Source organism: Aquila chrysaetos, chromosome 6 (assembly GCF_900496995.4).
Source record: "Aquila chrysaetos chrysaetos chromosome 6, bAquChr1.4, whole genome shotgun sequence".
Lineage (NCBI taxonomy): Eukaryota > Metazoa > Chordata > Aves > Accipitriformes > Accipitridae > Aquila > Aquila chrysaetos.
This window is the reverse complement of record NC_044009.1, coordinates 46,066,318-46,083,177: the sequence shown is the minus strand read 5'-3', so window position 1 is coordinate 46,083,177 and position 16,860 is coordinate 46,066,318. Positions and strand designations below refer to the sequence as shown.

At 36.6% G+C, this 16,860-nt stretch overlaps 1 protein-coding gene across 3 annotated transcripts in view; it reads right to left on the bottom strand.

Annotated features, from left to right (window-relative positions):
* The window catches only part of MGAT5 (alpha-1,6-mannosylglycoprotein 6-beta-N-acetylglucosaminyltransferase), a 139,079-nt gene that overhangs the window by 24,169 nt on the left and 98,050 nt on the right, over window positions 1–16,860 (bottom strand). For all 3 annotated transcript variants that reach the window (XM_030016610.1, XM_030016609.1, XM_030016611.2), the window contains 2 exons: window positions 13,828–13,961; window positions 2,114–2,263 (listed from right to left, as the gene is read on the bottom strand). In XM_030016610.1, coding sequence (XP_029872470.1) covers window positions 2,114–2,263; window positions 13,828–13,961 — 284 coding nt within the window. The remainder of the gene's footprint in view (window positions 1–2,113; window positions 2,264–13,827; window positions 13,962–16,860) is intronic.

Here is a 16,860-nt window from a genome sequence, read left to right as displayed (position 1 = left end):
CCTGACAATAGTAAGTAATAGGAGAAGCAGATGGACTCTTAACTGCTTATCATCAGGTCAAACTTTTGTTAGCCTGGCTGCATCATAAATAAATAATTTCCTTAAGAGTAAAACAGCTTTTGTCATTTGCAAATCTGCTAACAAAAGTTCAGAAAAGCCATATGAAAATACTGTTTGCAGACTTAATAAAAAAAAAAGTTTATTAAGAAAGATTGTATCAAAGAGATAATGTGATAAAAACACTGGCTTCCTGATACAGGGTCCTGAAACACATTGATGTGTTTCCCAGTGCCATCTACTAAGAAATGCAGCAAATTCTCTAAGGATTTTCCCCAATAGCAGAAAGAAAAAAAAAATACGACTGCACAACAATAGCACAGAAAATCATAAAAATCTAAAATGCTTGTAGGACTCTACAGTACAGCGTAGATCCACGCTTTTCACAAAAATACAATTTATGAAAAATAAGCAACTTACTGATCTCGGGAGTTCTTCACAATCACAAGAGAGTTATCTTCTATCTGATAACTGCAATTACTAGTCAAAAACCGAGTGAAACTAGTTTGGCTACTTCCTGCGTTCACAAAACCCATATAACTGCACTGTGCTGAGCTGCATAATATGTATGTATCAACTTGAATTTGTCCTAAAGTGAATGTGTCTTTACATTGCATCTTAGAGCACAGCAAATATAACCAATAAGAACTAGATGAGCTATCTACTTAATATTGAAAAATCAAGGTTTTTAGTGCAATACATGCAAGATGGCTGATAAAGAATTAGAGGAAGACTTAGTCAAACATAACTATTATTATGAACTGTATTTTGTAAATTATAAGGACTTCAGCAATTCTATAGGAAGTCCATTAGCTTCTGTTACTATTCCAGTGAATAGAGCACTTTTTTTTTTTTTTTTTTTTCCAGAAGAAAGTCACTGTTTGTGCTTGGGGTTATTTCAATGTCAATATTCTTCCCACGTTAGTACTATGATTAACACAGTGATTTCATACCCCACACAGACAAGCTGTGTAATCTCAGTATTATCTAAGACGAAAGTAAATGTTGACTTTTTAATCTGCAACATTATGTGTATCTGTATGCATCAAGTACATACACACAGTGGTTGTCTTTAAAAAGTCATAATTTGCCAACAGCTGTCACACAGAGATGTCAAATTACCATCATTTTCCCAAATATTTCAAAAAGCAGATCTCTGCAGTCGTGTGGGAAGACTAGGAGGTGCTTGCTTTTTTCTTTCCTTTTTTTAATAGATTCTTCTGTAGAACTGCACAGCAAGAAACTATCAACAATGGGGAGTAAGTGGTGCAGTTCCACGCATTTTGCTAATTTTAAACACACAAACCACTTCTTTCACCCACTGCAAGTTAAACATCCTATTTAAATGTAATCTACTAAAGTGTTTTAATGTTGTAAAGTGCCACAAAGATTATGGGAATGGCACAGAAAACTCCACAAAGCATTCTAACTACGGGGACAAAAGTTTATTTATTTCAATACACTGTCCCTTATCTTGAGTTCCCTTAACTATGGGGCCACAGGCAAAGCACACCACAAAAAGCACACTCTTTTGCTCTCTCTCTCTGCACAACTGAAGTAGAGGAAGGAACTGAATGGCAAATGAAGTGCTTGCTTTTCTTCTTTTTTCCCCCAGAGAGCAGGGTCACTCTAGGTTAAAGTCATTGGTAGGGCAGAGCAAGCATGCCTACTGTACAGCTTTCAGATTTTACCTAACTTTCACATCAGGGATGTAAACCAAAGCACATTCTCAGCTGATAATTTCCTTGAGCTGAATATCACATTTAAGAAAACGAAAAATGCATTCATCCATGTTTCTCAAGCTGGTTGTTAAATGTGTCTGTGAATGCAGGTTATCGTCCCAATTTTCTAATAATAGCTGTCAGTCCACAAAATATGGACATATGAAAAACATATTCTTAGCACACAGAAGACAACTTAAGCTCCTTTACATTTGATCATTTATTTTTCCAATGCTTTTAAATTAGGAGCTCATTCGTAGGAGGTGAAATGCGTGCACTTCAGATACTGTCTATCTGTAGCTATTTTTGCCACTGCTCCCTCTTGATAAACTTACTTTCGTTTCTCTCAGTAGAAACTGCAAATCCCGCCCACTGAGTATACCATGGTTTTTTACGTAGCTGGGAATATAAATGGTGCTTGTCCCGTGAACAGTTCCATGAACTTCCATATAGGTGTGGATGATATCCAGATAAGCCTTCTTATCCTGTAATAGCAACAATAAAATATTTTCAGTCTTTACAGATTTCAAGCAGTAGTGTTCAATCAGAGCTAGTTTTTATCTCCTGTACCACAAAAGCCAGAAAGAGAAGTTCACTCGTTCTTATAGGATTTCTATAATATTTGATCTTTCATTACATTATTAGTTTTGTTTTCTACTAGACTGGAAGAAAACTGCAGCTTTTTTATTCATAGTACAGGTATAAATAAATCAATACCAAGGTCCCATTAACTTCTAATTGGTCAAAAAACAGGTCACCATCAGATAGCTGTAATCTCAGCATGCCTAAACAATACTTGGCCTAAAAATACTAAAAAACTCATTCTGAAATATCAAATCTTCACTCTGTTTTTGTCAGAGATGCGAAATAATTGGTTATTGTTTACCTTCTTTGTGAAGAAAAGGGTGAATCTCACCTTAGTAAGATGCACTCCTGCCAACTGAATAACTGAATACACATCTTTACCTAAATAGCTAGTTTCTGAGTCCCATGAGATACCTACAAAAATTCCACTTACCTAAAGTTTTAAAGGCATTTTGGAAAAAACCCAGAGTAATGGCTTTAGTGTTGCATAAAAAAAAAAAAATTAAAAAAAAAAATATATATATTAAAAAAAATAGTACACCATCCTAGTTTGCAAACAAGAATTACTTTAATTTTCAATGCCATATGTTTTTTGAGTTTTAAAAACTACTAGCATTCCAAAAGCAATTAGCTGTAGACTGTATTTACAGCCAGTATCCAGTACAGATTAGAGAGACTTTCCCTCAGTATTTGCACATAGTCTTAGTAATAGCTCTAAAATCAGGCAACAAGTTTCTGTACTTCTTGGCAGCAAGAGAGTTTTTAAGAATTCTACTTTCACTCGCTATTTTTGTCATGTAAATTCTGTACACTGTTCCTCCACAGCCCTGTGTGAAAGCTGGCCAACAATTTTACTGAAGTTCATTCCAAGGGCAAGTAGACTGGTGAAAATCCTGTCTTTCCAAATCTTGGAGGAGCAATAAGGTATCAGGCCTAGGTGAATAAACACTACCACTTCTTAAAACTTCCTTGCTAAATTAATTGTTGGTATACATTCAAAGACACAGGATATTTAATGTCACATAACAACTGGCTTCTAGTTTAGCTTACTCTACTGGTGATACCGTTTGTGATGAAATAGATTGCCTGCCTCATTATTAAATCGCCCTGTTCTGGTAGCTATGCCAAGGCTGCGCCCATCCATGTCCTGGGCTACGTATTATATAAAACAGACAACAAATGCAGACAAATATGCTTTCTTGTTTGATGTGGTTGCTGTTATTGTTAATTAAGACAAATTATTTAAGAAACGAAAAGCTTGCTCCATTTTTATTTTTCCTTTTACTTCAAATTTTAATTACTCTGGAGGAGATAGTCTTCCAATTATTTGTAAAGTAGCATAATTAGAAACTGTTGATAAGCTCATATACTTTGTTAAGAGAAAATCCATTGTAGAACTTTTTCTTTGCAAATGTGCAGGAGAAATATAAATGGAGTAGCCTGGTCTCGTTACCAGAATGCAGCAGTTGTCTGTCGCTTGAGGCACACCTTAACCATGTCTACCTGGCTTCCAGTACAAACAGAGCCTACGAGATAGGCTTTAGCGTTCTGAACGGGAAGAGAAGCAATGAAGCACAGATACTACGGACATGATCTGCCTACAATAAGAACACTAATGCACTTGACTCAGATTTTATTGGCTCGTATCACACAAACTGATGACATGAATGCACTCTAACTCATGAAAAATATGAGAAGCAAGCAGCTAGAAAGAAGAAAACCAGGATTACCTAAAATTGCACTTATTTTAACAACTTCAACGGAAATTTTACAAAGCTGTAACAGAATATTTAGCTGCTTTAAAAAAAAATATTTGACATTGAAATTATTTAGTCTTTACAATCTTTCTAATGGTTCTTTAAGAACTACATTATTGCTTGTAGGACTGTTGAAGATTTTATATAGGTTCAAAAAGCCATTATGGAAGAAAAATCCATGAATCATTACTGAACAGAGACACACAACTTTTGGCCCAAGAGGTCCATGAACCACTTGCCTCTGGTGGCTGTGAAACATGCCTGATTTCATATTCTTCCTTACACATCAAGTTTTGGCTATTTTTGGAGTCAGAATACTGGACTAGATAAAACTTTGATCTGAACTGACCTTGCTGCCATCTTATTATCTTTATCAGCTAATTTTCAAAGATGAATATAAAATGGACCAAAAGAAATGTAATATTTTCACATCTCCTGTTTATATGTAATGCCAATAAAACTCTAGTGGGATTCTGAAAAGCATCTGTGAAGTTCGTTGCTTAAATTCTCCTGGAAACACTCTTTGATACATACAATGGACCTTGAATTTAGCCCAAAGTATTCCCCAAATCACCTTGTTAATAACAAAGTGAATCCTCCTACTATATCCATGTGCTGTCCTCTGTATAAATACCAGCACTTGATGACTGCAAAACAGGGAATACAGGATTTAAAAAAAAGGAGTATACCAAGACAGGATGAAAAGAACAGGCTTCCATGCTGTATTTACAGTAGTATTTTTGGGGGGCAGAGGGAGCATTTTTACTTAAAACCTTAAAGTTATAAAAACATGTAATAAATATTACTCATAAATTCAAATTATCTGAGCAGACATAAAAATTACATTTAAAATTAATATATAACCAATCAATACAATTTAGGAAGACAAGGCAAAAGCAGTGATAAAATTAGCATGTTTTAAGCATCTCTGCAAGTGCGAACAAAACATTAGCTATCCCTAACCTTAATTGGGAATATTACTTAACCATATGACCGACTTCTTTCCTGATTCAGAGTCTAAAACCACAAATAAAACATTTAGTATCCCAAACAGCATCAATTCTTCCTTCCGTAATATTTAGAAAAATAATGGACTTTTAAATGGTGTCACTGGCTTTCCACCTCCACAAGACAGGGTAAGTATTGTAGACTGCGCTATAGTCTATAGAAATTATTTTTCCTCACAAAGGAAATCTTATCGCTAGAAAGGCGTAAGTAAAGGGATCAATATGTAAAAATTTTATGAATTAGTTTTCAAACCACAAGAGTAAAACCATGAAAAAAAACCCCACACACAAGCTGAGAAAAATCTTTCATCCCCCAAAGGGCAACCCTCTTTCTTTTAATCAAATGAAATTTTTAAAGAACAATCAGAAGCAAGAGCACCATCTTCCCTTTGTTCCCTGTACATAAAACAATTTTTTTAAATTTTTCCAAAAGTCTTTCTTTCTGAAGGAAACAAACAAAAAAAGCCCAACCAAATACTCAGAAAGCACAATCCACAAAACAATCACTCCTTTATTCCCTATTCACTTTGAGTCAAAAGCAACTGCTTTCATAACAATCTATAAAGTACCATAAAAATACCATTAGCACCTCATACCTTACACAAATCTCACTAACATGTCTCCTTTCGCATTTAAGTAGTCCTGAATTTTCACATTCCTTGTAGAAAAGCATTATTTTGGATCATAAAAGTACATATTGTAATAAGGCACTTCATAAAAATAATCAAGACACATAATTCAATTCTAAACATTAAAAACTTTGAATTAGAAAATGACAGACCGTAAATATGGCATTTATAAATAGAAAGTCTACAAGTAAATAAATCAAGAAATGTGATTTGCAAACAAAATATCAACACTCCTTCAACTGTTAATCCACTTCCTGAGTTTGCTTGCTTGGCTGCAGATATAAATATTCTTTTATCTTAAATAATTTCACAGTAAACTCCAGTTTTTTACTTTTTCCAAAATGAATTCAAAGAGAAAAGATCACGGGCTGCTGGCTAGTAATGCAAAATCGACATTCTCTGCAGAGTTTGTATCAGACTGTGCTATTCACCCATGTCTGCTGTCCATACTGCAAATCTAGACTTCAAGCATGAAAGAAAACAATATCAAGAAACCCCCAAATTATTTCTCAGAATCAAAATGGAAGTGTTAACGGTAAGTAACAGTCATAAATATCTTTTCTGAAACAATTTTTCAGCAGCTAAAATAAACATGCCATTCAGGAAAGTACTTTTTATTGATCATTGACTGCAGAACCGTTATTACTATTCATTGATTATTTCCACCTACTTTTAAAAAGCATCATGATAAGGCTTTTCTCATCAAAGAAATCAAATGACAACTGCCTGATAAGTCTTTCCCTATGACAATGTTGACAAGAAGACACAGTCTGAAGGGCTGAAATTTTAAGTTTGGTAAGTGAAAAATATAAGTATAAAAGCTACAAAAATACGTGGTAGAAAAACAATGCATTAAGAACTAAACTCTGCTTTTAGTTTTCTTGATGTACTAGATGGCGGTACTTAACAACTCTGCTTTACCATCAGTTTGGCAGTCCGAGGCAATCACAGTATTTTGCAATTTTAGACCATTCATGTACCCTCACAGAACACCAGAAATTCAGCACCAAAGGAAACAAAGCACCACATATGCAGAACTACAGGCCAACCACATTACAGAATAGCTTGATTCAGAGTCCTAAACTGGTTTATGGGTTGAAAGTTCAAACTGTAAAATGTATGTAAAACGGACCCTATACCCAGTCTCACTTTCTTACATTGAAAAAGTCAGAAGACAATGGTTTTATAAAGCTTGACAAATGTAACTCAGAAAAGCAAGTACTGGGACAGATCTTTGTATATATCCTAAATGCATACCATTAAGGCTCGAAGTCCTAACATCTGGGTGCTTATTTGCCAAAGTGTCGAGTCCTAGCTAAGCCACAATCCAGTGTACATGCAGTGTATGACAAATGAGATTGTGACACAAACATAAGCTTGGAAAGCAAGTGTGAATTCTACACTGAACAAATTATCTGAAACTTGAATAAAGTGTTAACTTTAACCATAGAAACCCAACAAAATTACAATAGTCAATTCTTTCTGTACAAGGATATCGTCTCTCACCAAATTGGTAGTATTCTCTGAAGAAGCCAATCAGCATGTAGAAACTCTTTAAAAGTTCTTAAAGGAACTAAGTCTCTTTGGGATAGAAGAGAATCACCCTTGTGAAGGAACAGTCATCATGCAAAAGAGAACAGAGAAGTGACAAAGTATGCAGCCAATACATACTACTCAGAGTAGCAAAACTGAAACTAATTTCAAAATCTTGAAATCTTGAAAAAGCAGAAAAACATCACTATACTGAACACCTGGAGTTGTAAAGCTTTTGGAAAAGCCCCCTCAGTAATCTAAGGGATGCAGTGACTAAGAAATAGAATGATAAATTCAATATAAATAAAGTGATGCACATGTTGAAAACCAGTCCTAGCTTCACATATGAATAATGGACATGAGCTAACCAGTGTCACTCAAGAATGAAGACTTTGCATTATGATAACATACGATTACGGTCCATGACAAAAAATGAGTCCAATGTTCAGTACCAGTCAGTCCACCCACCAACCAAGTAAATAATAGGAATTATTTGGAAAGGAATAGAGAATAGAGAGTATCATTGAACTGTTCTATAAACACACAGTTCTCTCCCTCCTCGAACACTGTTGTGCTTCTGGTCCCTTTTCTCAAAAAGAAGCCAAGAACACTGGACACAGTTCTGAGAGGGGTAAGAAGGATCCAAGCTACAGAACAGTTTCCATTGTTACATACAGAAATCTGTAATGAAATCCTTAATGATTCTTCAGCTTGGAAAAGACAACTTGGCAGAATATGAGAGAGGTTTACAAAACCATAATTGGAATAAAGAACATGGATAGTGACTTGACTACTCATAATGTCCTGATACAAAGGAAGCCAAACAAAGCTAGTAGGAGGCAGGTTTAGAAAAATCCAACAGTTAATGGTTTCTCCTGCAACAGGTCAGAGATTTGAGGGGACTCCGCGACAGAGAACGTTGTGGGGGCAAAAAAGTTTGCATAGGTTCATGATCAGACAAGTGCTTTGAAATCATCTCTTACTGAGATCTCAAAAGTGTGTCAATAGTCAGTTTATCAAGAGACAAACAGATTCAGAAATACGCTGAGCTGAAAAAAGCTGGAAAGAGAGAGAATATGCAAAGGAAGTACTACATAACTTTGCCATGCGTTCGCTCTTCCCTGAATGTCCATTTATGGCTTCTTTGTTAGGCACCTACCACATATATCTGCATAAAATACACATTAGCGCATATATATATATATATATATAATTTATTTGCACATATATAACCTTTGCACAAAGAATGAATATAACATCTCAGTAAAGGCTTGGGTTCTTCACGATCTTCCAGAAATTCTCCTTATTCAGTTCCCTATCCTCATCTTTATCTGTTTAATTCGTCATTTCTTGCAGTTCGTCATCCATGAAGTTTTCTCCTTTTTTTTTCCTAAACTGGGTTTTTTGAAAGATTTGACAATTTCATTGTCATGTGATGCGCACTAATGCCTAACCAGGAATTTCCTGTCCTTTGAATGGAAATTTCTAGAACTACCAATGAGACATACATGTGCACTGTAAGTGCTGAAGCAGAAAAGTGCAGGAGGACAGAAGAAAATAGGAAGTGAGACCCCAGGAAGAAAAGGTTGTGGTGGTTTTGTGATAATCAAATACTAGTAGACGATTGTGTTCATTGGTATTGTAATACCTCACTAATTCATTTTGCAGCTGGAAAGTTCTGCAAAAAGAGAAGCTGATCACCGACCTGTCTGAAAGGTAAATATTCAGGGAAAACATTGTTTTCTTTCTTCATAATAAATGAAATTTTAATTTTCATAATAAATGTTGAAGAATAAGTCTTCAGAAGTGTACATATATGTATACTTACTTACTGCACCTATAGCTGCTCATTTTCTTTGATTTACTTGTTTTTTTCATCCATACTTCTTTCAGAAGCAAATGGTGAATTTCAGAAATATTGCTGAACTAAAGTGTCTGGCTCATTTCAATTTGTTATGTGGCATAAAGCAGGACAGTGCTCCTGGTGCCTGGTGACAGCAACTAGGGTAAGTTTCGATTGATAGATAAGCCCACAGTGCTGCTGCAAATTTGGAGGAAGACAAAATAAAAACACCATGAGGCAAGTTTGCAAGTGCGCTGACCATGTGGGAGAGGAAAGGTGAGAAGGATCTTTTCTCCTTTTCCTTATGTTTCTTTTAGCTTAAAAAATGAAATGAAATGTTCACCCAACATTTGATAGCATATGAATATGAAGCACAAAATATGAAGCACAAAAACCAATCAGAAGGAAGGGAAAAGGCAACGCTGCCAGCAGCAAGACACTGATCTCTGCTCGTAACAGAACTATTCCTACAAGTATTATTCTTCCTCCCACTTCATGCAAGAGGGCATATGATGGGGAAATTACGTATGTCACATGGAGCTATAAAGGGGAGACGTTAGTAAGAACAGCCTTGGTTATGTACTTTCCTACTGAGAACAAGGTAAATGTAACCATTTACCATCTCCAAATCTTCAAAACTTGTTATGCAGACAGTATACATTTAAGAAGAACGCCCATCTTGTCAAACAGCATTAGTAACAAACTCGCACATTATTTTGCCTTTAAATATATAAATATTTTTAAGACAACTCCAATACACTATAATGAAATCTACTAAAGCAATCATCATACAATTGTATGTTATGCATTGATGGCCATTTTCTGAAACAAGCAAAATTCTGATTTCTCTCACAGTACCCCACAAAAAAAAAAGAAATAGCAAATAGCGTAAAATGAATCTCAACTCTTTTCTTCTTAGGATTAAGGGTAGAAGTACTGGAATAGTATGATAGGAAGTTGCAGGAAGAAGAACAAAGAAAAGACTTAGACCGAAACAGGAACGAAGACGACATGAAAGGCTTCAAACATTCCCTTTTAATTGAAATGTACTGTAATTAAAGCCAATTTTGATAATGGAGAGCATTATGGGTTTTACTCACATTTTATTCATTCCTCCTTTTTCACTTAGGCAGAGATAGGACTCTCTTTACTCCTTAGTACTGCCAGAAATCCCAGACAAAACCCCAAATCTTTGATTTCAACAAACACATCCAGAACTTGGCAAATGTTGCCCTTGATAGCTTACTTCTAAGGATAACCTTTAGAAACGTAGCAAAATTCTTTACAGCGTCCTATTCGTAATCCTCAACCCACTTAAGACTGATTTAGTTATCAGAGGGAAGTAAACAAGATGTATCTTACAGTCTCTGCAGCTTACATCTTTCCTGACCTCCAGCAAAACATACCCAGACTTGCCCACTATAGTATGGGATGAATGCCACTGGTCTCAGGCACAGGCTGACACTTTTTTCTGTATCCAGCAGAGCCGACAGAATTCATCACTGTATTTCTCCCCCTGTTACTCGTCATGTTCATACCAGAGTTTAGCCCCATTGAACAATGTGGGAAGACAGAACATTGTAAGAAATCCATAATTCTCTAGCTACAATAACCTGGTTAGCGCACACAGTTTAAGCAGGTGCTCTGAGCTAGCCTCACCAACTCTGCCCAGCCATGCAGCAGAGCTGGGAATATAGGGATTTCTAGCAAAGATGAAATGACAAGTAATTTGGCATCTTCTTTTTTTTTCAGAGGCCTAGCCAGACGCAGAAAAGGACCCATGTCCACAGCTATATAAAACCATGATGGCAGTTAGCTATTCTAGTCCCACCCCCAGGCAAAAAAGGTCCTGTGCACACCTCAGTTCCTCTTCAACCTGCTTGGTTTAAAATTAAACAATTTATTTGCAACTGCTATTCCCCAATAGCAGTTCTGGGGACTGGAACGCTCTCTCCTCCACACTGTGCTTCTCTAATGACTGATCAGGCCCAGCAGTGACACGTGTATTCTGTGGAGATTACACTTTTCGTTAATTGGCCATGTTCAATATAAAGAAAAGGAGCAGGATAAATAGATTAATCTGGTTCCGTACAAGCCATGGTGGCAGATGAAAAGAGCACTGAACAGGGAGAATGAAGGAAACATGAAATAAGCAAATTACACAGACACAAGATTAGTTCAGGCTTTCCGTGGATCACAAGAATTGGATTTTATCACTCCAGATAAGACATCCCACACTGTCACCAATTCAAAGCCTATCTGCGATGATTGCATTTTATGTACCAGTGCATATGGGCATGACTGCAGTTATAATCTCCAAGTTACAGTTTTAATGTGCTTGACGTTACAAGCATAAAGTGAGCATTTTAATATGGCCAGGTATTAAGTCATACATCTTGCAAGAAACAAGACAGGGAACACTGACAGAAACGGAGCAGTGACTTGAAAAGCAGCAGTTTTAAAAAAAGATACAAGGGTCTTGGCTGAGAAGTTGTCTAAACACGAGTTCCTAATGGTGAAAAGGGGATATGCCTAACAATGCACATAGTATTTCTTTTTGATTTGGTGCTGGTATGGCCCATGTGCCCTTTGCTAACATTCACATTTCAAGAGGAATGTGAATAATCTTGAAAAGGTTCAGAGAAAACAGACACGTGAGAACACTTAAGGATTAGAAAGTACAAAGCTCTTAGTGGTTCAGCACATAGAGGCTTTTCAAGAGACGACTATGGGTTACTTTGACCTCAACCTATATATTCCTACAGGGAAAAATAACAGAAACATCGTCAGTCCAGTAGACAAAGTCTATAACTGCTACTAAGACTGGAAATTACCATTTGGAAATCTGTACAAAATAATGCAAAGTCTTAAGGGAGAAGGCAATTATTTGAGGATTTTACCAGAGGAAATAGTGGTGTTTCCATCATGTGCTATTTAAAAATCAAGATTGGATGTTCTTTTCCAAAAGGCCATGTTTTTGTCTTAATCAGCCCATGAATATCCTGCGTGTCATACAGAATCTCAGACTAGGCAATCACAAATCTCCCCTCTGGGCATATAAGCTATTAATACATATTTCTGAATTCATGCAGACTGAATAAACTGAGAAAGATATATATGTCAGTGGAAAAACCCCTGGTGACTAAGCAACTATCTTGTTCCCTAAATCCAGCTAGTATTCAACAGGTTGTTCTGCTGATATGCACTACAAATCAGGTCAGGAAGTATAGATGATTATTACATGCAGCTGTTCCTGAGAGACTGATAATCAGATCAAGAACTAAAAGTACAAGAGCCTCAGCTAGAAAAGGATCCCAGCTCTGAAAGAAAAGATCCCAGCTCTGCTCCAACATTCTGCAGACAGAAGAAGAGACTGCAGATGGGGGCATACTAAATCATTCTATACCATGAGCCAAATAGAGTAACTGTCACAGTATTTACTACAATGCAAAGCAATATTTCCTTTTAAGACACAGATTACATAGCTTAATGCAATAAGCCCAAATATAAACCTGAGAGATCACAATTGAACATGTACAGCTAATATACGTATTTTTCTCAGCACAGTAGCCAAGCAGTATTCAGCTCTACCTTTTTGCTACCACTGGCAACATTCTCCCATTTCTCTTAAGTTTTTGTTTTGTTTTGTTTTGTCTCACAGAGGGACCGTTTACTTGTACTATCATTTTTCAAGAATTTATTCTGCATAATACAGTTATCAGAATAAATGTTGCTTCTGTGGTTCAGAAAACTGTGCAAGACTGATATTCTCATGCCAAGGAAGAGAAAAGCAAAGAAAATGCGAGACATGGGTGCTCTCACACTGTCATACTGTTTGGTCCCATGTATGGCAGAGCATGTACTGATCAGTTCCTTTTCCAGTTGACAAAAGGCTTGAAATAAGGTCTTTCTAGGCAGGAAGGAAGGCATAGAGTATATAGGCACACAGAGCTAGAGCTATTAGCTATTTCTTCCTAATAACTTGGAAGAAATCCAGTTATTAGTAAGTTTGAAAACTGAATGAGACACACACTCTCCCAGGTGTGGCAGCCTGGATGAAGGAGCTCCAGAAAAGGACAGTGGACAAAAAGCAGAGACCACTGTGAGCTTAACAGCACAATATACCCTAACTTGGTGAAAATATGACCAAACCCCAGTGTTGTTATTCTGCAGCTCTTGTCTGCAGATGGGAGACAATAGAGTAATTGCAATATTTAAGAAACTCTGATATTATTATAGGGAGATAAAATGAGATTGAACACTTCTAGGGTCTTTAGTGAAACACAACTTCCAGTTCAAAATGCAGCACATTTTCGGTTGCAGATATATGAAAAGAAATGACTGAAAGACACATTTGCTTATGACTGATTGAAGTTCACAAAGCCTCTGACACCTTCAATTTCCCATTAGTTTTAACAGCTTCTGCATTTTCCAAAATTATTGTGATATCAAGACTATAAAATTTTTTTATTCTATCAGAAAGGTGTACATCAATAGCAAAGGATCCACATCAATCTAGACAGAAGTTTCCTCATCAGAGAGACTTCAAAATGTTCAACTTAATTATTTAAATATGTTTATTTTCAGAAAAAGAACTTAATAGCTTTAGAGAAGGGATATTTTTATATTTAGAGTTATGCTTTATTATATTGATAAAAATAAATTTGCTCAAGTATATGAGTATAGAAAACTCACCTTCCAGAAATTATCTACTTTGCCATAAACGAGAGATTGATTCTGCCTTTTGATGTCATTAATGTGTTTAATGTCACTGGAATTCAGATGCTGCTCTACCACAAATCCAAGGAAGCTGTTATCCGGAGTGTGAGCTGTAAGAAATGGAGCATATTCAAAACCTTTTCAAGTATCAGTTAATGTTAGAAAAGCATGAATGTTGTCAGAAAAGTAGGCATAAGGAACATATTATTCAACAGATCACTTCCTTCATACTCATACTGAGAGATACATTTGCTTACTTTATTATTGAGAATACTTCTTATTTATTTTAAGTTCTGCTGCATATGTCTACTAAAGTAAGCAGTTATTTTCTGGCTTGTTTCTGACAATAAAAATTTTGTAGCTGGACCGAGGCCAATGATAATGATTTTTTGTGTGCTGAGCTTTATCTTATTATTAGAGATAAGAGAACCGGAAGAAATCCAGCTTGACAATCTCAGAGATGCAATACCAACAATTTGAAAAAAAACCCTGGATTTATGCTTGTTAACAAAGCTGTATATTGCCCCATGCCACAAATAAATTTTAGTAAATTTCTTGGGTTCGCCTCCTATATTGGAAGAGCTAATTCCAACCATTCAACTCACTGCATATTACATATCCATGCTAATTACGAGCCTACAGAGTCACACTACACAGATCAGAATACAAATTTCACTGCCTAATTCACTCAGATAGATCTACCATAAAATACTGAAAGGTGACAACTGAAGTTGGCAAATAGTCATTAATCGAACGCCCAAAAAAGTGCATGCAAAGGATATGCAATTTACTCCTAGTTTTCTGTATTATTTTTAGCCTCTGTTGATCTTTTTCCAACAGTGATATCCAGCAATACTAGCCACTGTTTTCCTCCGACAAAGACACAGACCTATAGGCTCATTAAAACTAAGTTTTTTTGCTGTTTTGTTTGGTTGGTTTTTTTCTTTTTGTAGGCAGGGTGTTTAATTCCAGGGATGGACTGCAACATTCAAGGCTTCAGGTAAAAATCCATCCCTACGATATAAACATTACTCCAACATGTGGGATTTTTGCACCTCTCTAAAAAGTGTCATAGCCTCACAAGTTTACATAGAAATAGGCTGCAATAAGCACTACGATCTCCTCTATAAGCCTCCCTTTTAAATTCTGGCATACAAGCTGGTAACTTCTTACTAAGCGCGTTTTGCAAAGTTAAAAAAACCCAAACCAAAAAAACCCCCAAAGACAACGCCCCAGGGAATGCTAAACCTATAGTCAGAGTTCTAAAAAAAAAAAAAAAAAAAAAAAAAAAAAAATTCTATTGCAATTATGAGGTTTTGCTTTTTGATTCCTGAAAATCAGCCAACTGGATAATGCAGCAGAACAGAGAAACCATACACAGTGTACACTTCCCTCTGCCATTACATTTAGTCTTTCAAATGACAATTACTCTTTTTCACAAAAAATGCCTCAGCAACAGCTAGGCACTCACTTAGACCCAAGGACTTCTTAGAATTTAGCATAGCAAATGGCACGTTGCAAATATGCCTGAAAAGGGGCATTTTTCCATCCTTTCATATTTTTGGATGAGAGACTGCATTCAAAGGAGAGGCAAGGCAGTACACACTCAAAAGCAAAATAAACCTTTGTTAAAGTTAGCACTTAGAACTGGTGGAATTCAGTGCCTCAAACATCACTGACAGGAAGCACTCACATGGATTTTTAAGCAAGATCAGGCAGTTTTAAAAGTACCAGTGCTGTTATTTTGCATAAAAGAATTTAAATAAAAAACATAAAAGGGGGAAACCCCCCCTCCTCATGCTTCTGGAAAGCTCAGAGAACAGTCAAGCATTTGGCAATATGCCACAAGTGTGAATATGGCTTGCTTGTTGTTCAGTAATAATTTTCTGCCCTTATAATCAGAGTTCTCAAAACATAATAGAGTCTGGGGATCTTGGGAAGCTGTCCAGGGTTCCAATCTGTCATGAAATCTTTACTGATGCATAACATGCACTTTTAATCACAATGCCATAGAGATGGTGTTATCTCTGCAGCAGAAAACAAAAAACAAAAATAAACTTTAAACATCACAAAACATGCTGACTCTTCTGCACCTGGTACAAAAAGAAGCAAAATCCTTGCATAATCTATAGCACTGGAATCACTCATGCTTCAGAATGAGTTTGCTTGCAATCTATTTACCACTTTTCCTGCAAAGGAAAACCCGCAGTCATTTCCAGTAGTAAAAATTGGAAATGGTTATTTATTGAAATTCCAATATAGTCATACTCTTCTGAAAATTCATTATGAAGTGATTTGCTCTGAACAAGAGACTGTAACAGTAGTCTATACCGCCACAATAGAGTTCTTCTGTATAGAGGAGATTTACTTTCTTCTGCAATCCTGTTGTGGTTTAACCCCAGCCAGCAACTAAGCACCACGCAGCCGCTCACTCACTCCCCCCCACCCAGTGGGATGGGAGAGAAAAATCAGGAAAAGAAGTAAAACTCGTGGGTTGAGATAAGCACGGTTTAATAGAACAGAAAAGAAGAAACTAATAATGATAATGATAACACTAATTAAATGACAACAGCAATAATGAAAGGATTGGAATGTACAAATGATGCGCAGTGCAACTGCTCACCACCCGCCGATCGACACCCAGCTAGTCCCCCAGCGGCGATACCCCGCCCCCACTCCCCAGTTCCTATACTAGATGGGACGTCCCATGGTCTGGAATACCCTGTTGGCCAGTTTGGGTCAGGTGCCCTGGCTGTGCCCCTCCCAACTTCTTGTGCCCCTCCAGCTTTCTCGCTGGCTGGGCATGAGAAGCTGAAAAATCCTTGACTTTAGACTAAACACTACTTAGCAACAACTGAAAAGATCAGTGTTATCAACATTCTTCTCATACTGAACTCAAAACATAGCACCGTACCAGCTACTAGGAAGACAATTAACTCTATCCCAGCTGAAACCAGGACAAATCCCAAGCAGAAATACAGGCTGGGCAATGAGTGGACTGAGAGCAGC